The sequence below is a fragment of the Littorina saxatilis genome, linkage group LG1 (assembly GCF_037325665.1).
Source record: "Littorina saxatilis isolate snail1 linkage group LG1, US_GU_Lsax_2.0, whole genome shotgun sequence".
In the NCBI taxonomy this organism is placed as follows: Eukaryota; Metazoa; Mollusca; class Gastropoda; order Littorinimorpha; family Littorinidae; genus Littorina; species Littorina saxatilis.
The window spans coordinates 73,369,343-73,393,582 of record NC_090245.1 but is presented as its reverse complement, the minus strand read 5'-3'; the positions used below and the strand labels follow the sequence as shown (position 1 = coordinate 73,393,582).

The window sequence follows — 24,240 nt, the reverse complement described above, 5'->3', positions numbered from 1 at the left end:
TGTCATCATACACCATCTTGCCAAATTTGGTACTGATAGACTGAATAGTGTCCAAGAAATATCCAACGTTAAAGTTTTCCGGCCGGCCGGCCGGCCGGCCGGCCGGCCGGCCGGACGACTCGGGTGAGTACATAGACTCACTTTTGCTTCGCATGTGAGTCAAAAAGCATGCAAACCCTCCCATCTCCCAACCGTTCAGCTACATCTACTCAATTTAATAATGAAAGCTATACATGTAACAACAAAATCATAACAGAAAAAAATGTCACAGACTGCCTTATAATAGACAACAAATGGCATTTAAGATTTAGTACCTCGTTTATGTCTTAACAGAAACTTTTGATTTTTTTACGAGTTGAGCACTGTTACATTAATATTGCCCTGATGCCACGCATGTTTACTGATATATAACTTCTCTCCTTAAAATGTACACATCAAAAGTAAGCAAAATTCTCTATCAAAGTATTGGCAGCTTTCATGCCAGTGATGTCACTATTTAGTGCGCACGTGCCGAATGTGAAGAGAGGTCCGATATAGAATTTGGATTAACCCTTGTTCACTGAGCAGCCCTGGTATATTTTTGTGTTTCTTCTTTACTTATTTGACAACCTATTGTGTATCTGGTGTACATTTATTTATGTAACGACAACTGTCACTGGAAAGCATGGTTTTTAACTCATGAAAGGACAACTGCCTGCTAGTGCTACATGGCTATTCCAATGTTAATTGACCACAAACCTCCAAATAATTATAATGGTCTAATGTCAGTAAATCCAGCAATGCCATGTCCCTTTCAAACGAGAAAAGCACAAAAATTTAAGGCAATTTCGTTGGAGGGGATTGTCACAAAAGCAATTGAATTTGATTGAGAAAATCTACCACTTTTAAAAGAATTAAAATCTTCCATCTCAAAACACACACACACACACACACACATTTGCCCAAACACACGCAGTCGCAGGCATGCATGCACTCAAGAATGCACATACACATTTCAACACACACTAACACGCGTAACCCTTGGGCTGCTTTGGGTAACAATACATTACACTTCCTCCTGGCAGCATTCATTAATCCAAATGATGAATTTGCTCAGGGTAAAACTTCTCAAGCATACATAAATCGATGAACTAATGGCAATCTTGTGTGTCTGTAATATAAGTCCTGACCAAGGGGCTCAAAGCTTGCTGCTATCTGGCAAGGATATCAATGCCTGCAGGGCTGATTTAATCAAAACCAATAAAGGCACTGACCTGATATACTATTGATCCTGTCCATTACGATGATCTAGTTATGCACCAGAAAAAATAATCATTATAGACAGGTGGTACCTAGTGAAAGGTGAATTATATTAAAAACAAAACTGACAGTGATTTTTGGGGGGTGGTCGGTTGTGGGTAGGTGATCCTTATCGAGAGGACGTACATGGTCCGAGCAGGTACCATGATTTGCAATTATCAAAAACTCCAGTTTTACCCTTCAAGTTCTACAATGAATTCCATGAGTGAGTGTTGGAGGTGGAGGTGGGGGTGGGGGGGGGGGGGGTCTTCAATATGAACAGTGCAGTCACCTAAAATTTCATGTTGAGTCCCTCACTTCATTCAGTTCAGTGAGAGAAGAGTAATGGAATCAGTCAGTATAGGAGTTTAAATCTGGACATTAACACTCCTGGTATGAGTCTACAACAATATAAAATTCCCCAAAGCCATGGCAATCAGTCTATAATATGTACCTTTAAAACAAAGATCATCAAAAAGAGAGAGAGAGCATCACAAGCTGATTCTGATTCTGAAGAAATAACCAAAAAAACCAATAAACACAACCAAAACAGCAGAGGGGAGATGTTATATTGATGCTAGATATTTTCCAAAAAGAGTTCTAGTGCTCTATCTATTCTGAAGAGGCCGTGGAATACATTTAGGAATTGATGAACACCAAATGCTCAGTGAAAAGAAAAATTAAAAAGGTGTTCAGAATTTTAACAATGAAAACTGACCTTATTCCTTCCCTACAGGAAACAGAAGAGTAGCGTAAATTTAAAATCAAATTATGAAGAAACTAACAACAAAAGCAAATAATGAACAAACGAGTAAATAGTATTGGTACAAAAAGATAAGTTATTCCCACATGTAAAAGTAAATCTCAACACACAAAGGAGAAAATACAAACAGGTGAATGCGCATGCACAATAGGCCACGGATATTTTCAGAAATAATCCTCTTAGTCGTGCACGAGTAAGCAAGTGCAGTACTGCAGAGTGGCCCTTTTGCTATCCTACACCCTTATTAACAACAGCTGTGGGAATTAATTGGCAATTGACCCGACCCTGTTATCACCACCCATAGATCTAAGGCATTGAATATGTGATTTTAAAAAAGTGCTGGTGAAATACAAAATTTGTCCACGGTCTATTAGCTTTACATTTTTGACGACCAGGGACACTTCTAAGGCAATCAGTTCTGCAATTTAGGCACCAATTCTTAAATTTCTACAAAAACACCACAACTGTGTGGCGCTAATACTGATCACTGCAAACAGTTGAGCATATATATACGTGTTCAGTGAAATTTGTGGGAAGTTAGCGACAACATACATTCTTTACATAATACATTATATTCATGAATTATATTGTAGATGCCATTAAATACACTGAACACTGCACAAAGTTAATTTTGAAGCAAACATTGATCACTTTACCACTGTTTGTTTACCTCAGGAAACCAGTGCAGTGGAACCTGCTTTTAAGACCCAATTTAAGACTACCCCACTTTTAAGACCTTCCTTTTCAGGGGTTTTCTCCATAATGTCTGCATTTTAATTTGTAAGATCCCTCCTTTCTAAGACCCGACTTTCTCAGAGTTTTTGCGGTCTTCAAAGTGGATTCCACTGTACAAGCAGTCACTGCAGAGCACACACATACACTCCATTAATATCACATTTAAGTAAAGAGTCATTATCTCTATCACAAGTACCTGGTATTTTTTCATGTCCATGACCCGTTCCAGAGCCACAGAGAAGTCTGTCCAGTATAATGACCAGTCCTCATCATCTGACACCTCTTTGAAGCCAAACCTCCGAGCTGTCCGTCGGACTGAGAGAAACAAATCACAAGTACCTTGAGTCCTCAACATGGTGAAACCTGCACCGTTTTAAAGGCACCAGCTTCCATGTGTAAATCGTCTTGTATTATTTATCTTCCTACATCTATTTGGGCTTTTACGATATCATCTGGTTACAAGCGGACCTTCCATTTCAACATATTAACTATTAAGTTTTTAGAAAAAAAGGAACACTTTTTGCTGAAATAATTGTGTAAGTGACACATAATTCAGCCAAAGGATGCAACTCACAGAGTCTCCACAGTAGCCTGGAATACTCTGCAGCTGACTAGAAACAAGCAAAGAATGATCGACAAAAAGACGAATTCCAGAAATAACTTTTGCTGCGGAAAAAAAGAGGGCAAAGAAACCAGCTTGACAAAATAGGCCAATCACTATTGAGTTGCATGTCTTACACGTGCTCGCGATGTGTAGCAACACGGCGCTCACGTTTTTGTCACCCGGCTTTGTTTGCCCTCTTCTTTTCCGCAGGAAAAATTTATTTCCGAACATCGTCTATTAAAGGCACAGTAAGCCTCCCGTAAACCATCACAGATACTGTCAGGCTTTTACACACAGTACAAACACCCTTCCATTTGTACGCTCACCAAACGGGAACATCCTAGGTGCCCTACGTAAAGAGCGAGCAATTTTCAAAGAATTAATTTTGCGGATTGTCTGTCAGACAATCGGACCGTGGTGCGTTTTGGTGCCAGACCTAACTTTTAAAATCTAAATAATAAATTGCCAGTTTGTTACACAAACATTCTTCAATCATAAAAGAATTCTTTTTTTCTAGAGTTCTTGTGAACCACAGCCGTTTGTTTCGTGCATAGTCAGAGGTACATAATAACGTGCTATTGCAGATAAGCTCACAGCGAGCCGCTTTTAAATTACAAACTGACGACTGCATTGTGAAAAAGGGAAACTGGATCACACAGGTTCACGATGGCTCAGGGGTAAGATAAACCACGCAAAATAAATTCTTTGAAAATTGCTCGCTCTTTACGGAGGGCACCTAGGATGTTCTCAAGCGGTGAGTGTTTAAATGAAAGGGTGTTTGTACTGTGTGTAAAAGCCTGATAGTATCTGTGATGGTTTACGGGAGGCTTACTGTGCCTTTAAACAAATTAAACAAACAAATAATAAATTTAAACACCTCTAAAAATATTTGCATAAACTGACAGTATAAGGCTTAAAATGCACAAATAAACCAGAATGCTTCTAAAGCTGAATGTGAAATTCTGAATTGAAGCATTAACTTACCAACATCATATTTGCAGTTTGTAAGGCAGATGTATAAAAATCTGAAACATAATGCAAATCAAGGCCATTTATTTTTCTGCAAATGATCAATGAAAAACAATGTAAAGGCATTACGGAAGTCCCTATGAATGGTCCTGTAAAGGTATTAGATCAACTCGCCACCCTCGCGAAACAAGCGTACCCCCACACAATTACACATTAACATGCTTCCATTTGAAACTTCGAGGTCTTCATCGGGGATTGACGCCCGACAAAAGCTAATTGAAGCCCGACGGAGCGAAGCGACGGAGGGCTTCAATTAGACTTTGGGAGGGCGTCAATCCATGATGAAGACCGAGAAGTTTCAAATGGAAGCATGTTAATGTTATTGTAATTCAATCTGACGACGATCTCTTTCCTGCTTTCATGCGGTTGTAAACAGACAGAATTGGTTCTGTTCTGTTCACACACTACTTTCAGTCCACCTACCTGCAAGGGTCAAGTCCCAAGAAATATGTCTCTGGATTCCTATCGTATCACTCTGCTCCTGTTTTGTTTTCTTTCACACACATTTTCCCTTCTTTTTTGACGGGTTTCTGGACACCAAACTCTAAAACAAATTCTTTCATCACAAAAGCGATCTTTGGAATTGACTGACGTAGTCCGGAAGAATTCATGCATCAACTTACGTCACGTATTCGACGTCATCACTTCGCATACCTTATGGTCTCGGTATTTCGTTGGCCTTCATATTTCCCACTTGTAAAATGACCCTCAAAGCTAACCGAGACTAGTCAGGCGGTATCAATGCGCGCCTCGCCAGCAGGTTGTTAATGGATTTTTTAGCGAGTGGCTATCGACAATTAGTCACCGGTAATTTTTAATGAGTTGGGGCATTCTGACCAATCACAGGATCTGTTTCATTAAAACGCAAACTTGATTGAATTACAATCTGCTTTAGAGTTTTCCTGGGTCAATAACATTCTAATTTTAAGCTGCCAAATAAACACCAACTTTAAACAGCCTATGATGAAAGATCTGAGCTCATTGTGGAAAGAATTGTCTGTTTTGTAAAAGGTAAATAACTGATTTGAAGCAAAAATGTCATTCCCTCTATGCCAATTCGAAAAGAACCTTCCCCCCCAGTGATTTTACTTTACAACTTTCCACACAGTCGGTGTTTGGGACTACATTCACTATGTCATTTAAGACTTAATTAGGGGTTGTGATGTGTAGCAACAATACATTTTCCTTCTTGTCTGACATGTATACAATGACTATACCTGTACTAATTAATTTAACACCAGTCAAAGAGGTGTAAGAGCTATAAAAGGAACCCCCAAGGATAACAAGGTTTATGCTCAACAGTCAATTCAATAAACATAGTTTATGACCCTGCATACTTTTAACCACTGGCTTATAAAATTAATACTTTAGAACACCTAGAAGAACACTTTCTCTGAGAGTTTTCTTTCTTTCTTTATTTGGTGTTTAACGTCGTTTTCAACCATGAAGGCTATATCGCGACGGGGAAAGGGGGGATAGAGCCACTTGTCAATTGTTTCTTGTTCACAAAAGCACTAATCAAAAATTTGCTCCAGGGGCTTGCAACGTAGTACAATATATGACCTTACTGGGAGAATGCAAGTTTCCAGTACAAAGGACTTAACATTTCTTACACACTGCCTGACTAAAATCTTTACAAAAATGGACTATATTCTATACAAGAAACACTTAACAAGGGTAAAAGGAGAAACCGAATCCGTTAGTCGCCTCTTACGACATGCTGGGGAGCATCTGGTAAATTCTTCCCCCTAACCCGCGGGGGGGGGGGGGTCTCTGAGAGCTAGGACATTGTGTGCTATTACTGCCCTCTGTTCAATGGCAATCTTTAGAGCTGCCCACGGTTTATGCCCTTCTCTGAGTAGTGCTGGCCCTAAAGACCTTTGCCTGAGTGAAAGTTGGCTATTGTATCCCTGCTCTTGTAATGCCCTGCGGTACCCTATCAGTCACAACTTGAATGCCAACCTGTAATCGAACTGTGAGCTGGCAACTGTCAAGGGGCTACTTGGACCAGAAACTACTTGGTCCTGGCACTAATCTCTGTGAGATACTGGAACTGTCATAATAACCAGCCCTGCTCTGTGAAATATATACCATTTCATGTCTTAAGAGGTCAAACATTTTCATACTTCAAACACTGGCGTTGACAGTCTGTCATTGTCGGTCGTACAGTGAGTGAGTGATTCTAGAGTCTTGTTGCAAGTAGCATGGTAATACACCATGGTATCTGACTCAGTAATTAACATCCTACTCTTGCAACAAACCTCATGCATGTAACCCAGAAAGAAAATTAAGCCAATATTTCATCAGACTCCACTCACAAATGTCATGGGAAATTGTAGAAACATATTTGTGCTGAAAAGTAAATAAAAATAAATTCAAGGAAGGCTAAGACTTAGTTGTCTTCTAGCTGAAACACCAGGCTCCTATACCTGTGTGTGTGTGTGTAACATGTCTGTGTACATGTTTAGTGTGCAACATCAGAAAGAACAGGTGTGTTCATATTTCGTCTCTTTGCTTATGCAAATTCATCTTCTGTGAGTACAGTTCCACAAGGTAGATGGAGTTATGACTGAGCCAGATTTATTGCTGTCCCAGATTCCAATAAATCTACAGGCCCAAATGAAGCGCAACCCAGTGAAATAAATCAGACAGTGGCAGCCATTATCAGCGCTACCAGGCACCAAGGAATGGCCTGTGATAGTCTGATTGTTTGCTTGACAGCTGATAGGACCTGCGATCTCCCCTGCCACACTGCAACCTGGTCCTCTGACAGCCTTTCACACCAAACACCTCCCTTCAGTACGTTGACCACATGATAATCATAATGTATAGTGTTGAAGCAGTAATTACACACACACACACTGTAACCTATAACTTTTCAAGCAGTAATATCCCTTACGAGCAGCAGAGTTCATCTGAACAAATCAGGCGGTGAGAATACAGTGGACGCCGCTTAATAAAACCGCGGTTAATAGAGCCAGCCGCTTATAAAAGCCGATTTCAGACGGTCCGGATTTATCACTATATCTTATGTATTAGAAAAAGCCGGTTAATAAAACCAACCCGCCGCTTATTAGAGCCAGTTTTCTCAGAGAAATCACGTAGTTTGTGACTAAAACTCACATTATCTTGTGGAAGACGACCAACAAACAAACACTCATAAAATCGTTCTTCTCTGCCGAGTAATGATTCGTGACGGTGACAGTGAAATTATTGATGTACCGAAGTGATCAAAGTACACGTACATGTACATATATTATTTAAAACAAAAGTTCAACATCCTTCGTGAAGTTTTGTTTAGATTCAAACAAGTGTAAATGACGAAAGAAAGTGACTGAGTGACGTAAACAAAAGAGAAGATTTTTTTTTCTTTCGAAAATGACGTATTCCTGGACCGCCGGTTTATAAATCCGCCGCTTATTAAAGCCATTTTTCGTCGGTCCAGAAGTGGCTTTATTAAGCGGCGACCACTGTATATGCTATGCCTTTTGTTTGATAGCTGAGTTATTTTCTCAGCCTAAACAATAAAAAATACCAGCCGTCATACTATTTGAGCTTTTAGACATGCAAACTGTACGTACTTTTTTTTTGTGTGTGCATCAAACTGTCACAGTAAAAGATTAACTCATGACAAAAAGAGCAATTTAAAAAGTCCACAATTGATCAATAGTAGACGGGCGCTGTGGTGTGGTGGTAAGAGGTCGGCCTCTTAATCGGGAGGTCGAGGGTTCGAATCCCGGCCGCGGCCGCCTGGTGGGTTAAGTGTGGAGATTTTTCCGATCTCCCAGGTCAACTTATGTGCAGACCTGCTAGTGGCGTATCCCCCTTCGTGTGTACATGCAAGCACAAGACCAAGTGCGCACGGAAAAGATCCTGTAATCCATGTCAGAGTTCGGTGGGTTATAGAAACACGAAAATATCCAGCGTGCTTCCTCCGAAAGCGGCGTATGGCTGCCTAAATGGCGGGGTAAAAACGGTCATACACGTAAAATTCCACTCGTGCAAAACACGAGGGTACGTGGGAGTTTCAGCCCACAAACGCAGAAGAAGAAAGAAGAAGATCAATGGTGAATAGTTAAAATTCCTTTAAGTCATTTAGAACACCACTGTAATTACAACATGAAGAAACAAGAAGGGCAAAGCCCATAAGACTCACATGCTTGACCTTGACCTTTACATGACCTTGACCTTCAGGGTCAAGGTCAAATAACTAAACCTAGCAATGACATCATACACTAAGAACTGCTTTACACATTTTTCCTACCAAAATACATGTGACCTTGACCCAAGGTCAAGGTCATCCAAGGTCATGCAACACAAAGCTGTTAATTCAAGACATAGGAAGTACAATGGTGCTTATTGGCTCTTTCTACCATGAGATATGGTCACTTTTAGTGGTTCACTACCTTATTTTGGTCACATTTCATAAGGGTCAAAGTGACCTTGACCTTGATCATATGTGACCAAATGTGTCTCATGATGAAAGCATAACATGTGCCCCACATAATTTTAAAGTTTGAAACAGTTATCTTCCATAGTTCAGGGTCAAGGTCACTTCAAAATATGTATACAATCCAACTTTAAAGGACCCTTGCGACCTTGACCTTGAAGCAAGGTCAACCAAACTGGTGTCCAAAGATAGGGCTTACATTGCCCTGTATAGCATTCATAGCTAAGGTTGCCATTCTCGATAACTTCAGAAAAAAATGCGAAAATGTGAAAAATTGTCGTTTTTAAGACAACAATTACGGCCCCTGTGACCTTGAACTTGAAGTGAGGTCAAGTTGCCGCACATGTTTTTTGAGATCTTGTAACCATACACCATCAGGCCACATCAGGTGTTGATGGACTTAATAGTGTCCAAGAAATATCCAACGTTAAAGTTTTCCAGACGGACGGACGGACAGACGGACGGACGACTCGGGTGAGTACATACTCACTTTTGCTTCGCATGTGAGTCAAAAAGTTAGATTATATAAAGCGCCACCTTTTTCTTTTTGATACGTCATTTCCTTGTTCATGCCTGGCATCATGTGTAATTAATTGCTACTTAACTGTTCCCGACTGGTCTTGCTTTCACCAACACTCCCCCCTCCCCATCCCCCAAAAACATAAAAAAAGAAAGGAATATTCTGCATGCATGCAAACTGTACAGTACTACATACCAGAATTACAGAGACACACAGCGCTAGTGTTGCTGTGCAACGCAAAAGCAACACCGCAAATAACGAAGCTAGAATAAAAAAATTAACAAATCATTGAATAAACACATCTACTGATCGCTTGCTACACTTCACGACATGTAGCCCGCAGGTGAAAAAAATTGATTATTAATTAACGTAAAAGATGGATTGCCCCAAGGTCTCTGCTCACCAATCTTCATTCACTGCTGGAGTCTGAGTATGCAGACCCTCTACTGGTATCTTGGGGAACTTGCCTGTGTGTTTGTGTTGTGTGGTATGTGTGTGTGTGTTACTAACAGTTATTCAAGGTTTACCTGCAGCAGCTTCTGATATTTATAGTCTTGTAATGCCATGGTTAAAGAAACTCTGGCCAGTTGGTCAGGTCTATTAAGTGTCAAGATTGGCGAAAGCCCGTCCTTAATTAAACCTGAAATCAACGTCACGAAGACTTCACGAAGTAATTTTACTGAAAACTTAGTGCTAAAGCTTCATGCAGCCAGCTTCGCAAAGTATACTTGGCATAGTCGACTTGGCCCAGTTAAGGACAGGCTATACGTACACAAATCTATCTGCAGCACATTTCCAAGTTGTTCATCTGCAGCACATTCCCTTCTTCATGCCAGCTAGGTTACACTGTAGCTGTAAGTGCTTTTTAAAAACTTGACCAAAAGTCACAGTTTAGCTTATATTTCCTTGTTCATGCCTGGTTGCACTTTAGATACGCTTTTTAAAACTTGAAAACTTTTTAAAACTCCATAAATCCCCATGGTCTGAAGGTCTTTTATTTTTTAAGCCCACTAGGTTTTATCTGAACAAAAAAGATAGTGCACACTCAAGACACAAACAATATAGCACACCAACATCAAGTCTAAAACTCAGAACACTTTTATATAAGTATAATAACCAGCTGAATTATATATCTCTTTAAGTCTTTAAAAACTAAAAAGCTGAATATTTAAACAATAACTGCTATAGTTACATTTCCAAACCTGTAATTACACGCACACACACACATGTACATGCACACACACACAATTTACTTAAACTATGACCCACAAACAAAGAGAAAGCAATGCGCCTATGCTACAGTTGTCCTTGTACTGAAAACCATAAAATCCATTGGGAGTCACCCCATGACCTTTTAGCAACAAGAGAGACCATTAATTTTGAGCCTGAAGTCTCTACCACAGACACTAACCCCCCATTGTAAAGTACCAATAGGTCTTTGATACAAACACAGTGCTGGTCTTGTCAAAGAGCTGTACATGATATACAGTACTTGTAACTTTGTCACACAGCCAACTGTCTTTATAGTCTTGAGCTCGACCAAGCTGAACACTCTCTATTCTGTTAAGTAGACACCATCGGTGTCCAAAACCAAGCCTAAAATCTGGGAATATACTTCTTGCAACCTCCGGAATTACTGATGATCCTCAACAGTACAGACCTGTACTGGTTTTTCCCCCAAAAAAAACACACACAAAAACCACACACACACAAAAACAAAACAACAACAACAAACAAACAAAACCCACTGCTGTATTTTTATACATGTATTACGGGCAAATGGATAGATTATTGTACCTCAGGTTTTTGCCTTCTAACATATGAACGAACAGCTTACACAAAACTGTAACATTCTAGTTCTTAGTAGTCGCAGAGCTCCTGAAACTTTTAAGGAGACTAATTCAGCACCCATAGGCCTGCAGGAAACTTAGCAAAAAACTGACCCTGCACTAATAGGGTTACATCTACATGCTTTTTTGCCACTAGCATGAAGTGTTCATGACATAACATCAATATGTTCATAAGCCAGCTCACTTTGCAGATCGCAGACCGTTTTAGCACAAAGACCCTAGCCGCCAATGCCAAACTGACCATAAAACCTACCACTGTGACAAAGAGCCTTGGGGGTTAAATCGAAAATTTTTAAGTAAATTTTCATTTCATTAATATACTTACCCGAATCACATAAAGAGCATTGACGCAGTCTGAATAGCTAAGGTCTGAAAAGGCTACCCGTCTTAAAGTTTAAAAGGGAAGCAACCCAACCACAAAAAAGGTAAACACAGCTATGGCAACGACCATATACCCGGGGAGTTACCTCCCCTGCCGGGTATGTGACGTCACTCCCATTGCTGCACCACATGGTACACTCATTCGACATTAAAGAAAAACTAAAATATCATAAGCGGGGTTGGCGGGAGGGTATACACTATGTGATTCGGGTAAGTATATTAATGAAATGAAAATTTACTTAAAAATTTTCGATTAAATTACATATTCTTACTCCGAATCACATAAAGAGCAGATAGCATCAACAAGGCGGTGGGAATGAAAAACCAAACTCACCTCAAACCCTTGAAATGAACTGGCCACCTGCGATCAAGGCAGGAAGCGTTCTTGAACCATCTTGCCGAACAGCGGAGACATCTCTGAGGTAAAAGTTCAAAAAGACATCCTCAGAACGCCAGTAGGCTGTGCGTAGAACCTCGTCCAGCTTTCGTGACCGTAGGACGGCCAAAGATGACGCCCAAGCTCTGGTTTCATGAGCTCTAGCAGAGTTCAGAGGGAAAGCAGGCAGTGCCCCCCCCTTTTCCGCAAGGTTCCACTCATATGCTTGTTTTATCAGAGCGGACACCCACCGAGCCATTGTCGTCTTTGCAATATCCTTATTTCTCACAGTATTAATGGAGATAAATAAGAGATTTTGAGATTTCGATCTAAGCGGTTGAGACCGGGCAAGGTAGATGTCAAGGGCTCGCACAGGACAATTAAGGGCGTCCGGATCTCCGGGAGCCAGTATGCTAGTCAGAGGTTTGACGCGAACCAGAGGCGAGGCCTGATCAGGGGTCTGGTTCTTAGCCAGAAAATGTGGCCGGAAACGCAAGGAAATAGAACCATCAGGTTCTTTAGAGATATCCTCCGGGTTTCCAGAGAGTGCATGAATCTCGCTTCCTCTGCGCGCAGAAGCTACCAGTAGCAGAAAAAGAGTTTTGCGCGTCAGGTTAGCGAAACTCGCCGTGACCAGAGGTTCAAAACGTGCAGAACGTAAGAACTCGAGGACCAGGAAAAGATCCCATTTTGGCGTGGGGGAACGAGTAGAAACCTCTTTAAGGGCAGCGCCCTTAATCACCCGTGAAATGACTCCACTGACGTCAATAGAGCGGCCCATCTGGCGTAAGGTTACCGCAATGGCAGATCTCCTAACTCTCAAGGAGGAAGCAGAGGCTCCTTGAGACGCAAGCGAAGAAAGATGGTTTGCCACGTGCATAGACCGAGGGGCTAGCGCGTTCAAACCCTGGGCCTGACACCAGGCAACCCAGGCCTTCCAGTGGGAAGCATAGACTGACGACGTAGAAGCCCTATGGGAGCGTTCCACTAAGTCGAGAGTCCGCTCAGACGCACCAGAACGCCTCAGAAAGGACCGGACAACCTCCACACGTGAAGATTCAGAGACGAGGGATCCTCGTGTGGTATGCCGGTGTGAGGCTGCACCAGTTCCCCTTTTGTGAGAAAGAGCGGAACTGGTGGACCGTGGGCGAGCCTTAGAAGGTCCGGGAACCAAACCTGAGACGGCCACAGAGGAGCGACCAACAGGAGATCCGGACCCTCCATTTCCGCCTTCCGAAGTACTCGACTGAGTAGCTGGAAGGGAGGAAAGGCGTAGGCCTGAAGCCCTGTCCAGGGAAAGGCCAATGCATCTGTCTGCCAAGCCTCGGGATCCGGGAATGGCGAGACGAAGATTGACAGCCTCTTCGAGAAGCGGGTGGCAAAGAGATCCACCAGAGGCTTTGGGACGAGGGCCCAAAGGCGAAGCAGTGCCCCTTGAGTGATCGTCCACTCTGATTGAATCACTTTGTCGGAGCGACTGAGCGCGTCCGCCAAAGTGTTCAAGCTCCCCGGAAGGTACCTGGCTGTGAGAGTGATCTGATGGTGCCAGCACCAGACCAGAATCTCGCAGGTCCTTCTCGAAAGAGAAGGGGACCGCGACCCCCCCTGCTTGTTCAGATAAGCTGCCACAGTCGTGTTGTCTGTGAACAGACGAACATGATGGGCGTGAAGGGAGGGCCGAAACTCCTCCAGAGCAAGGGCCACAGCCTCGAGCTCCAGCAGGTTGATGTGCCAGTGGCTCTGCTCTGCCGACCACAGGCCCGACGCAGTCTGTCGGTCTGTGTGCGCTCCCCACCCCGACAGAGACGCATCTGTGAAGAGGTCCGTGTCTGGGGGAGGCAAAGCGATCGGCACACCTCTGCAGACCCAGTCCGAGTCCAACCACGGAAGGGTCGCTGACTGGAACCATCCCTGGAGAGGGACGAGGACGTTCCAGTCCACATGAGCAGAGTCCACATACGGCTTCAGAGCAAGCTGAAGAGGCCGCTTGTGAACTCTGCCCAGAGGCACCAAGAGAGCCATGGATTCCATCTGTCCCAAGATGGAAGCCAGCGTCCGGAGGGAAGCCCGCAGGAGAGGCAAAGTGGACCTGATAAGCGCTTGGAGCTTGTCCACCCGCCGCTGAGAGGGTTGGACAGTCCAAGGTACCGTGCTGAAAGACATTCCCAAATAAGTGAACGTCTGCGACGGAATCAGTTCCGACTTTGTTGTGTTGATCGAAAAGCCCAACAAGTGGGCTTGACGAAGAACAGACTGGGTATGACCCGAGCAACCTGTCCGGCTTTGGTTCATGATGAGCCAATCGTCCAGATATGCCCTGAGCCGGATACCCTGCGACCTCACCAGTGCGCATAGCTGTCTCACGACCATGGTGAAGACCCAAGGTGCGAGAGACAGCCCGAAAGGAAGAGCGCGGAACTGGAAGATCTGATCGCCCCACCGGAAAAGGAGCCATTTCCGGTCGGACGGATGCATGAGGATATGAAAGTATGCATCTGTCAGATCGATGGAGGTCGCCCAGTCTCCTGGACGGAGGGAGTCCCTGACCGAAGCCGGCGTCTCCATCTTGAACCGTATCGTTCTCAAGAAAGTGTTGAGCTGCGATAGGTCCAAGACGGGACGCCACCCTCCTGACGACTTGGGAACGGCAAAAAGCCGCCCGTAGAAGCCCGGAGAGCTGTGGTCTAGGACTTTCTCCACCGCGCCCTTCTGCACCAGGGTGACAATTTCCGCCTGAAGGACGGACCTTGCCTCCTGCGAGGAGGGGGGCTTGCATGCCGGCGGACGCCGGGAAAGCGGCGCCTTTTTGTCCAGCCAAAGTAGACGAAAACCCGATCCCACAACGCCCACTATCCACTGGCTGTGTATGGTGGCCGACCAGTGTGATAGAGCCCGGGAGGGGCCCCCCGCCATCACCAGAGTGGAGGGCGGGGGGGGGGTGAAACCGGGAACACTTCATTGGGGGTGGGGCTTGCTGCTAGAGCCACCCCGCCCCCTGCCGGACGCTGATCTTTTTCTCGAACCCCTCCAGGGTTGAGAAGAAGACTTTGTCTGCTTCGTGCCGGCAGGCTTAGACGAGCCGGAAGCCTGAGGAGGCTTGGGCTTAGAAGTCTTAGCCTGCTTGAAAGCCTGAAGGGAGAAGTCCGAAAACTGCTGATCCCTGTTGGACTGGATCTCTGATCTTCGCGCATCGAAAATCAGCGGACCGAACAGAGACCCCTCCACAACCGGCGAAGCTCTGAGTGTGTCCAGCGTCGTTTGCTCAGAAAACTGAGAGTGAGCGAGGAATAAATCCCGACGACACGAAACAGAGTGCACATACTGAAGGGCAGACAGACGCATCTGTTCCTCATTGACCCTGGCCAGGGCCGAGAGGAGCGTGGACACGTCATCAGCGTCCTGCTCGCGACTGAGCAAGAAAGGATCAAGCGTCTCAGTAAGAGCGCGAGAGAGAGATCTGATCAGAGTCTCCGAGATGGAGGACAACTCCAGGAGTTGCCGACTGATCTCTTCAGAAGCCAGAAGAGTGTGATCAGGTAGAACCGCACCCGAGGAAGGCTTGATTGGCTTGGCCAACAGAGGCTGCAAGTCCGGCGTAACAGACAGAGTTGTACGCGGAAGAGCAAAAGAAGCCAGTAAGTTGCGAGAAAACTTCGGCAGCACGAACTTCTTAAGACCAGAGGGGGTAAAAGAAGAAGCGTGAGCCATAGAAGCTAGGTAAGCCTGAGCCTCTTCCGGAACTGGACCATGTGGCACCAGTAACGGAACAGGCGTGCAGGGGAGACCACTTCCGGCAGGAGATGGACGAGCCAAAACCTGGGACAGCTGATATGCCACAGAAGGAGACTCGGCAAAGCGGAAGCTCTCGTCGCCCTCCTTCGCATACCGGAAGTCAGCCATAGCTGACGGAGCCGCTGAGGTTGAAGAACCCTTGGCAGAAGCGCCTTCCGGAAAATACCGGGAAGTAACTTCCGCGGCAGCCTCCAAAGCGCGCTTGAGCTGCGCCGGAAATCCCGAGCGAGGTTGCTCACTGGCTACAGACTGAGTGTCAGAGTAGCCATGATCAACTTGACCAAAGTCAACTGAACCGGAAGCAAGCTGGCGGTCAGGGTAAGCCGAAACCGGAAACCCCCCAGACCGCAAACCGTCGTGTCCCGTAACCATACCAGCAGGCAGAGAAGGGAGCGCTGACGGCAAGCTTGAAGCCGCCGGAACCGGAAGGGGTGTAGACCCAACACCAAAGTGAAGGGAAGAATGCCCCAAACGTCCGTAGTCAGGAAGCTGACTCTCAACCAAGGACATCCGAGAAGGAGTACCCGGAAGAGAGAAAGCAGATCCGGTCTGAGCCGGAAACACGGCCGGCGAAGCCACACCTTGATGTGGAAACGCTGGCCATGCTGACTGAGGCCGGAAGCCCTGCTGCCCGGAGGCCAGTCCACAGTCAACTCCAACACCTGCCGCTGAATGGGAGTGTGAAGGAGGACCTTCGCTTCCGGAAAAACCCGGAAGCGCGACTTCCGAAGGAAACCGCCCTTGCTCAGAAACGAACTCACGCTCAATGGGTACTGAACGAGACTGAGCAGGAAAGCGGGAGTGACCCGCGCCAGGTGAGCTCCGTCCCAGCAGGGACAGTCCAGTGGCTTCACTAGAGCCGAAGGACAAGCTCGACGTACCTTGAGAGCTCCCCGCGGAAGCAGAAGCCGAAGGAGTAGTCGAAGTTCCGGTAGAACAGGAAGCCGTCACCACAAAACCGGAAAAAGAAGCCAAAGAGCGGGCATCGCTCACTGCAGGCGGATGTACGGTGCTTTCCGGTGGAGTAGCACGCTTAAGCTCGTCGCGAACTAAACTGCGAATCTCAGGAACTAAAGAGCTCAACAACGAAGACACAAGTGAAGCTTGCCCGTCTGAAGAAACGGAGGACGAGCAAGCCGCCGACGTAACGCAAGTAGAAGTAGTACCGCTCGCGCTAGCGTGTCCGGGAGGAGAAATGGTAACAGACATGACAGTGTTTTTCTCTTTGTCCGAAAGGACAACTAACACAGGTTTAGAACCTTGAGAGGATGATTTAGGTTTAATTTTGCCCTTAACATCGCCCTTGCCACGTCTACTCGCGTTCTCTGCCATGCCGGCCAAAATGCAAATGGCGGCCAACACAACACAACAACAGTTACTGACAAAATTTCACAAGTCCGAAAAGGACGAAAATTATCAATAACCAGCCAAAAGTTCTTACGATAGGTAAGGTAAAATGGAAAGAGCTCACCAACTACCAAGTAGAGGGAAAGCAGACGGGTAGGTGGTCGGTGGGTGTATGAAAACTCCAACAACGCACAGAGCCTATGGAAAACACGACCTCTCGTCAGGACTGAAAGATGTCGAATGAGTGTACCATGTGGTGCAGCAATGGGAGTGACGTCACATACCCGGCAGGGGAGGTAACTCCCCGGGTATATGGTCGTTGCCATAGCTGTGTTTACCTTTTTTGTGGTTGGGTTGCTTCCCTTTTAAACTTTAAGACGGGTAGCCTTTTCAGACCTTAGCTATTCAGACTGCGTCAATGCTCTTTATGTGATTCGGAGTAAGAATATGTAATTTAACAGCAGTTAGTGAGAAACTATTGACTATACCAAGGATAATAGCATTGCTGTAGGTTTTTTGTAGAGGTGTAGTGTTGAACTGTGTCAGTAAGGCTGACCAAGGTCTGAGGGCATTTCTGAGCCCCACTTATAACATCTGAGAAATTGATCAATAAAACAACTCAACTTCCAGACTAATTCAAGATATATTGCGCTTCAAAGCACTGTTGAAGCAACGATTTGTCTTTTTGTCGCAGATGAGGATATAAATTAAGTCAAAACATATTCACATAATTATTCCAAAGTTGACTACACATACCTTTAGTGTTGCCAACCAAACGAAACTTTATGCAGTTTTTCAGTTCAAATCTCCCCCTAAAATGTGATTAACATTTTCCGTAAATCATGTACGTTTTGGGGCTAATGACTGTGTGTGACATGCCAAAATTGAACCAAATTTGTTTATGTTTTATAATTTGTGTACGTAATCAAACACAATGTCTAAACATAAACTACCCAAGATAGAAAGAACTCTTACTCTCGTCGAGACTAGTAAGGAGAATAATTAGTTCACGTGCGGCACTTGATCGAGTACTTCCGATTCGCTTACTTCAGCCTTTTCCCTCTTGCTAACCTACCCGGATAATGCTGCTGATAAAAATGAATATGTCGCAAATAAATTGCAGTGTTTGACTCCTTGCAAGAAAGTCAAAGAACCCTGGTAATTTTCTAAACAAGTCGCGTGAGGCGAAATTACTACATTTAGTCAAGCTGTGGAACTCACAGAATGAAACTGAACGCACTGCATTTTTTCACAATGACCGTAGTCCGCCGCTTGTGCAAAACGGAGTGAAACTGACGAGCCTGTTCAGCGCGGTAGTGGTTTCGCTGTGCTGCATAGCACGCTTTTCTGTACCTCTCTTCGTTTTAACTTTCTGAGCGTGTTTTTAATCCAAACATATCATATCTATATGTTTTTGGAATCAGGAACCGACAAGGAATAAGATGAAATTGTTTTTAAATCGATTTCGGAAATTTAATTTTGATCATAATTTTTATATTTTTAATTTTCAGAGCTTGTTTTTAATCCAAATATAACATATTTATATGTTTTTGGAATCAGGAAATGATGTAGAATAAGATGAACGTAAATTTGGATCGTTTTATATAAAAAAAATTTATTACAATTTTCAGATTTTTAATGACCAAAGTCATTAATTAATTTTTAAGCCACCAAGCTGAAATGCAATATCGAAGTCCGGCCTTCGTCGAAGATTGCTTTACAAAAATGTCAATCAATTTGATTGAAAAATGAGGGTGTGACAGTGCCGCCTCAACTTTTACAAAAAGCCGGATATGACGTCATCAAAAGTATTTATCGAAAAAATGAAAAAAACGTCCGGGGATATCATTCCCAGGAACTCTCATGTCAAATTTCATAAAGATCGGTCCAGTAGTTTGGTCTGAATCGCTCTACACACACACACGCACAGACACACACACACACATACACCACGACCCTCGTCTCGATTCCCCCTCTATGTTTAAACATTTAGTCAAAACTTGACTAAATGTAAACAAAAGACAACTGAAGCGAGGCTGAAGGTCTAAGGGGATCTGTGCAGCAAAACTTGAGAAGCAGCGCTGTCCTTTTAAGATGTCTTGTCTATTGACACAGTTTGAAAAAAGTATGACCCACTAATGAGGACTCAGATGTTGTTTGTCTGTGATTATGGAAACATTTACAACTACAGTGGTACGTGTGATGTGAGGCCCCTTTGATGAGAGGACATGTCCACATAAAGGATACAATTCTGTTGTCCCTTTCTCGATCATCATTACCAAAATATATCTCTGCCATATATAACAGGCCACTTCTTGGTTGTCCTTTAATTATCACAAGTACAACATACTGTACTAAGTAAGAACTTGTCAATTTGTGGTATTATTCAAGCTGCACTATAAGTGTTAAGTCTGTACCTGCACCATAATTTATTTGCATGGGTGGGACTGAAAAATGTCATGAATCCTGAAGAATTTTAAGGGAGCCCCTAGACACTGAAGGATTTGTATAATTATAAACCAAAAAAACGTCACCACAGATACTACGAATCCGGATGTCCGGAACAATCCCACCCATGTATTTGGTACAGTCACAATGACTGCCAGTGTTGGAGCAAACAAAACTTGCATGATCAAGTGTAACAGCTGGTGCCAGTTACCTGTGCCACAGGCCAGAACAAACCATGGACCACAATGAACAAGCCTGCCCACTGGCTAATAATCCCTAGTCAACCCTCTCCTGGGTACACCCAATTCTTTATTCAAGCTAATCAAACAAAAGCTGCCTCTGATCTCCCCAGAACAGATAATAAATCATTTACATTTGCCTGTACACACTGACTATAACAATACCATTTTTCTTTGGAAGGACTGTGGTCAGTTCGTTTTATAATAAACTTTATGCAGTTTGTCAGTTTTATCTCCCGCCAAAAATGTAAATAACAATAACATGTCCCATGATCACGTTCTTGGGCTGAAGGCTGCATGTGTGGTATGCCAAAATGGACCCATATCTTCTATATATATATACGACTTGTGTCTGTCTGTCTGTCTGTGTGTGTGTGTGTGTGTGTCCGCGATGCCAAGCCAAAGTTCTCGGTGGATCTTTTTCAAATTTGGAGACCGTATTCAGCTACACCCCGGACACAACCTCATCGATGAGATATTTCAACACGTGCTCTCAGCGTGCAGCGCTGAACCGATTTTGGTTTTTCTCTGGATCCATTCCCAGTAACAAGTAACTCTTCCTTATCTTCTCCAGTGTTTTCAGCGTTTATCTCCCTTCCTTCGTGTGGCGTCAATCCATATTCCCGTTACTACGTTACTATTTTTAGAATGTCACGATTGCACCCGTAAGTTGTCCTTACTGTAAAAGTGAAAAGGTCAAATCAATTTATAGCCACGCAAAAAATACACTGTCATCCATCTCTATATATTTATAGATATAGATATACATATATATATGTGCACGTCCTAGATACTGGGAAACACTATGGGTTGTCAACTTTGAATGACTGTCACAATATCTCTGAGCAATGGATGACAAAGGGGATGCTTTGATGTCAAAGGGGATGGATTTGACTTACTGTAACAACCAAGTTTGGGTTTCCAAACATTGCTGTGGGTTTTAAACGATTTAATTTTTAGCCAAAATGCCCCCAAAACAGCACCTAAAACTGGGACAAAAATACACCAGTCTGTGTTGCAGCTGTACATAATGGAGAATAAAGCTCTGTGAATTTTATTGTGATGTTTATGGGTCAGCTGAAGGATTATTCTCGACATACACACTCAAGAATTACATCCATTTTTCTTCTTCTGTGAGTTTGATCGGTGAAGAAAACGCGTTATCGTGCGTTACATTGGTTTCCAGTTTCGACGTCAGTACGAAGTAGGATCCCCCCTACACGGGAACCTACTGTTTGATGGTAACTGAAGTCTTCCCTAATGATTTTGATACGTAGTCATTGTTACTGTTTCCAATATTTATGAGAATAAAGCAAGATACAATGCATATTTCAAGCCACAAGCATGCTCACAAGTGGCGCCATGTTGAAATGTTCGTTTCTTCTGTAACATACGATCGACGATCGGACAATTCACTTATTTAACAACTGTTTTAAGAGCATGTTAAAAACTATTTTGCATTCTCTTTTATATGCTTTTTGAAAGAACTGAGTGCTTTGTTTCACTTTTATTGGGTTTTACTAAATGATGTTATTCCTGTTGTGCGCTACGAAGAACCGGAAGTTTACAGCGAAAGCAAGGTCAGATCGTTTCGTGTGAAACGCACACAAGCTTCGCTCGATGTTTTAGTATAAGACAAGCACAAACACACACAAAATATGCGCCTAAAGCAACATTGCCTTACTTATTGTTACTCACTGTATTTAATTTTAGGGATTCTTGATTAACTGATCTTTTGTGTAGCTTGATTTCTTAACATTACGTGTTATGGTTTCCATGTAACTCACGCCAATATTCTCTCTGCATACTTACTATCAGTGAGCACACTACCAAAATTTTTTACTTGCTAAAAAGTATCTATCTCATCTCAAAACAGAAAGGGGTAACATGAATGCTATGACTGACAAGTGAAACTTTTGTCCCTGGAAATTGCGTGGGTTACGGTTTCCACTTTAGTCTCATATCTGGCCACCTTATACTTACCAATAATTTTAAACTTTTCTGCACAAAGCAGTTATATATTAATATTGTCTACATGCCATAAGCAATCAGTGAAATAAAATTCCTTTTGTTGGAGATAAAAGCCCAAAGTGGAAACCATGTAACCCACGACATCAAACGTACTACACGCATATACATGCTGTTTCTAGAATAATGCTTAAACATAAGGCCTTCTCATTGATGAATTAATTTGAAGGACAGTCTGTTGTACGTGAAAAAGTGTTTTTTACTCCATTTAGTCATGCTTTTTTTTCTGGTGTCCATGTCCCATAGTTGTGACCCAGTATCTAGGATGTGCACATATATACGGCTTCTCTGTGTGTGTGTGTGTTTGTGTGTGTGTGTGTGGGCAACACCTGTGGATTGAAGAGTTCTGTTTGTGATGTGGTATGGCGGCTTTAGTGTGTCATATCAGTTACTCTCAATCCCGTTTGAGTGGACTTTGCCTTCAAAGGTGATTGTGGTGTTTCGGCATTCAGTTACATTTGGCGTCGTCGACAGCGATGGGACGCGACATGAAATGTTCAGGCCACTGAATCATTTTCGTGCTGTTCCCATTCCACCTGGGAGGGACCTTATCTTCTCCAGTGTTTTCAGCGTTTATCTCCCTTCCTTCGTGTGGCGTCAATCCATATTCCCGTTACTACGTTACTATTTTTAGAATGTCACTGCACTGTCCAGAACGCTTTCATTGCACCCGTAAGTTGTCCTTACTGTAAAAGTGAAAAGGTCGAATCAATTTATAGTCACGCGAAAAATACACTGTCATCTATCTCTATATATTTATAGATATATATATACATATATATATATATATACGGCTTCTGTGTGTGTGTGTGTGTGTGTGTGTGTGTGTGTGTGTTTGTGTGTGGGCAACACCTGTGGATTGAAGAGTTCTGTTTGTGATGTGGTCTGGCGGCTTTAGTGTGATGTGGTCTGGCGGCTTTAGTGTGTCATAACAGTTATTCTCAATCCCGTTTGAGTGGACTTTGCCTTCAAAGGTGATTGTGGTGTTTCGGCCGGCATTCAGTTACATTTGGCGTCGTCGACAGCGATGGGACTCAACATGAAATGTTCAGGCCACTGAATCATTTTCGTGCTGTTCCCATTCCACCTGGGAGGGACCTTATCTTCTCCAGTGTTTTCAGCGTTTATCTCCCTTCCTTCGTGTGGCGTCAATCCATATTCCTGTTACTACGTTACTATTTTTAGAATGTCACTGCACTGTCCAGAACGCTTTCATTGCACCCGTAAGTTGTCCTTACTGTAAAAGTGAAAAGGTCGAATCAATTTATAGCCACGCGAAAAATACACTGTCATCTATCTCTATATATTTATAGATATAGATATATGACTAAGTGCCAAAAGGTGCGCACGAAAAGCGGACAAAGGGGCTAAAAAATAAAAGTTGACAAACACGACTGATATTGTGATTTTTGTTAAGACAACAGATGCTGGAACCCAATTACGAAAAGAAAAGATAAATTTACCCAAATGATTTTACAAATAACGATAATTTTGTTCGTTATATCATTCAAAACGGCACTGAGTCATAGCATTAAGGTTATCTCGCACGTTTTTAAAGCTAGGGCTTTGAAACTTGGCACACAACCAAAGTATAATGACCTCCAGGTATGGTGCACATCACATTAAACAACATTGAATTTCAAGGTCACAGCGAGGTTAAATTTCCTTTGCAAACTGGAAAATTGTCGTTGTCACGTCTTACATGTTTTAATACTAGATCAGTTAGACTTTACATACTTCACATACTTTCAGCATTTTTATAAAACCTCATTAAAAGTGACCTGCTTGTTAATCTTTGTCAAAGTTCAAGGTCACAGCGGGGTCACATCTGGTCCAAATGTGGAATATTTTCAATTTATTCAGCGCGTTTATAGCACGAGCTTTGAAAATACACACAGTTCTAGTGTATAATGTTCACACACGATTAAAGTCTGGTTGAAAAAGTCAAGGTCACAGCAGGGTCGCGTTGAGGTCAAACATATACATTTTTCAATGAGGTTTTCTCATATGTTTTTGAAGCTAGGGCCTTGAAACTTGGCACACTACGCAAGTTAAATTAAACCTCATCAAATTCCAAGGTCACAGTAAGGTTAAAGATCCTTTAAGGATATTTTCTAAAAAAGGTGACCGCCTGGTTAATGTTTGTCAAATTTCAAGGTCACAGCAGTGCCATCTGGCTTAAACTTTGAAAAATTGTCAATTTCTTCAACTAGTTTTATAGTGTTTGAAGTCATTCACACATGATGAAAGTCTGGTTGATAAAATCAAACGTCAAGGTCGCAGCGGGGTCGCATTGAAGTCAGACACATACAATTGTCATTTTCACGAACGCCTTTTAAGCAACACCTTTGAAACTTCACACATTCCAAAGTTTTGATGTTGTTTGGTTATAATCAAAGT

The 24,240-nt window shown here is 43.2% G+C and overlaps 1 protein-coding gene across 11 annotated transcripts in view; it reads right to left on the bottom strand.

Annotated features, from left to right (window-relative positions):
- Nucleotides 1-24,240, bottom strand: part of LOC138978299 (tubulin polyglutamylase ttll6-like) — a 97,266-nt gene that overhangs the window by 66,296 nt on the left and 6,730 nt on the right. For all 11 annotated transcript variants that reach the window (XM_070351035.1, XM_070351047.1, XM_070351063.1 and 8 more), the window contains exons 4-5: nt 4,365-4,405; nt 2,973-3,091 (exon numbers count right to left, since the gene is read on the bottom strand). In XM_070351035.1, coding sequence (XP_070207136.1) covers nt 2,973-3,091; nt 4,365-4,405 — 160 coding nt within the window. The remainder of the gene's footprint in view (nt 1-2,972; nt 3,092-4,364; nt 4,406-24,240) is intronic.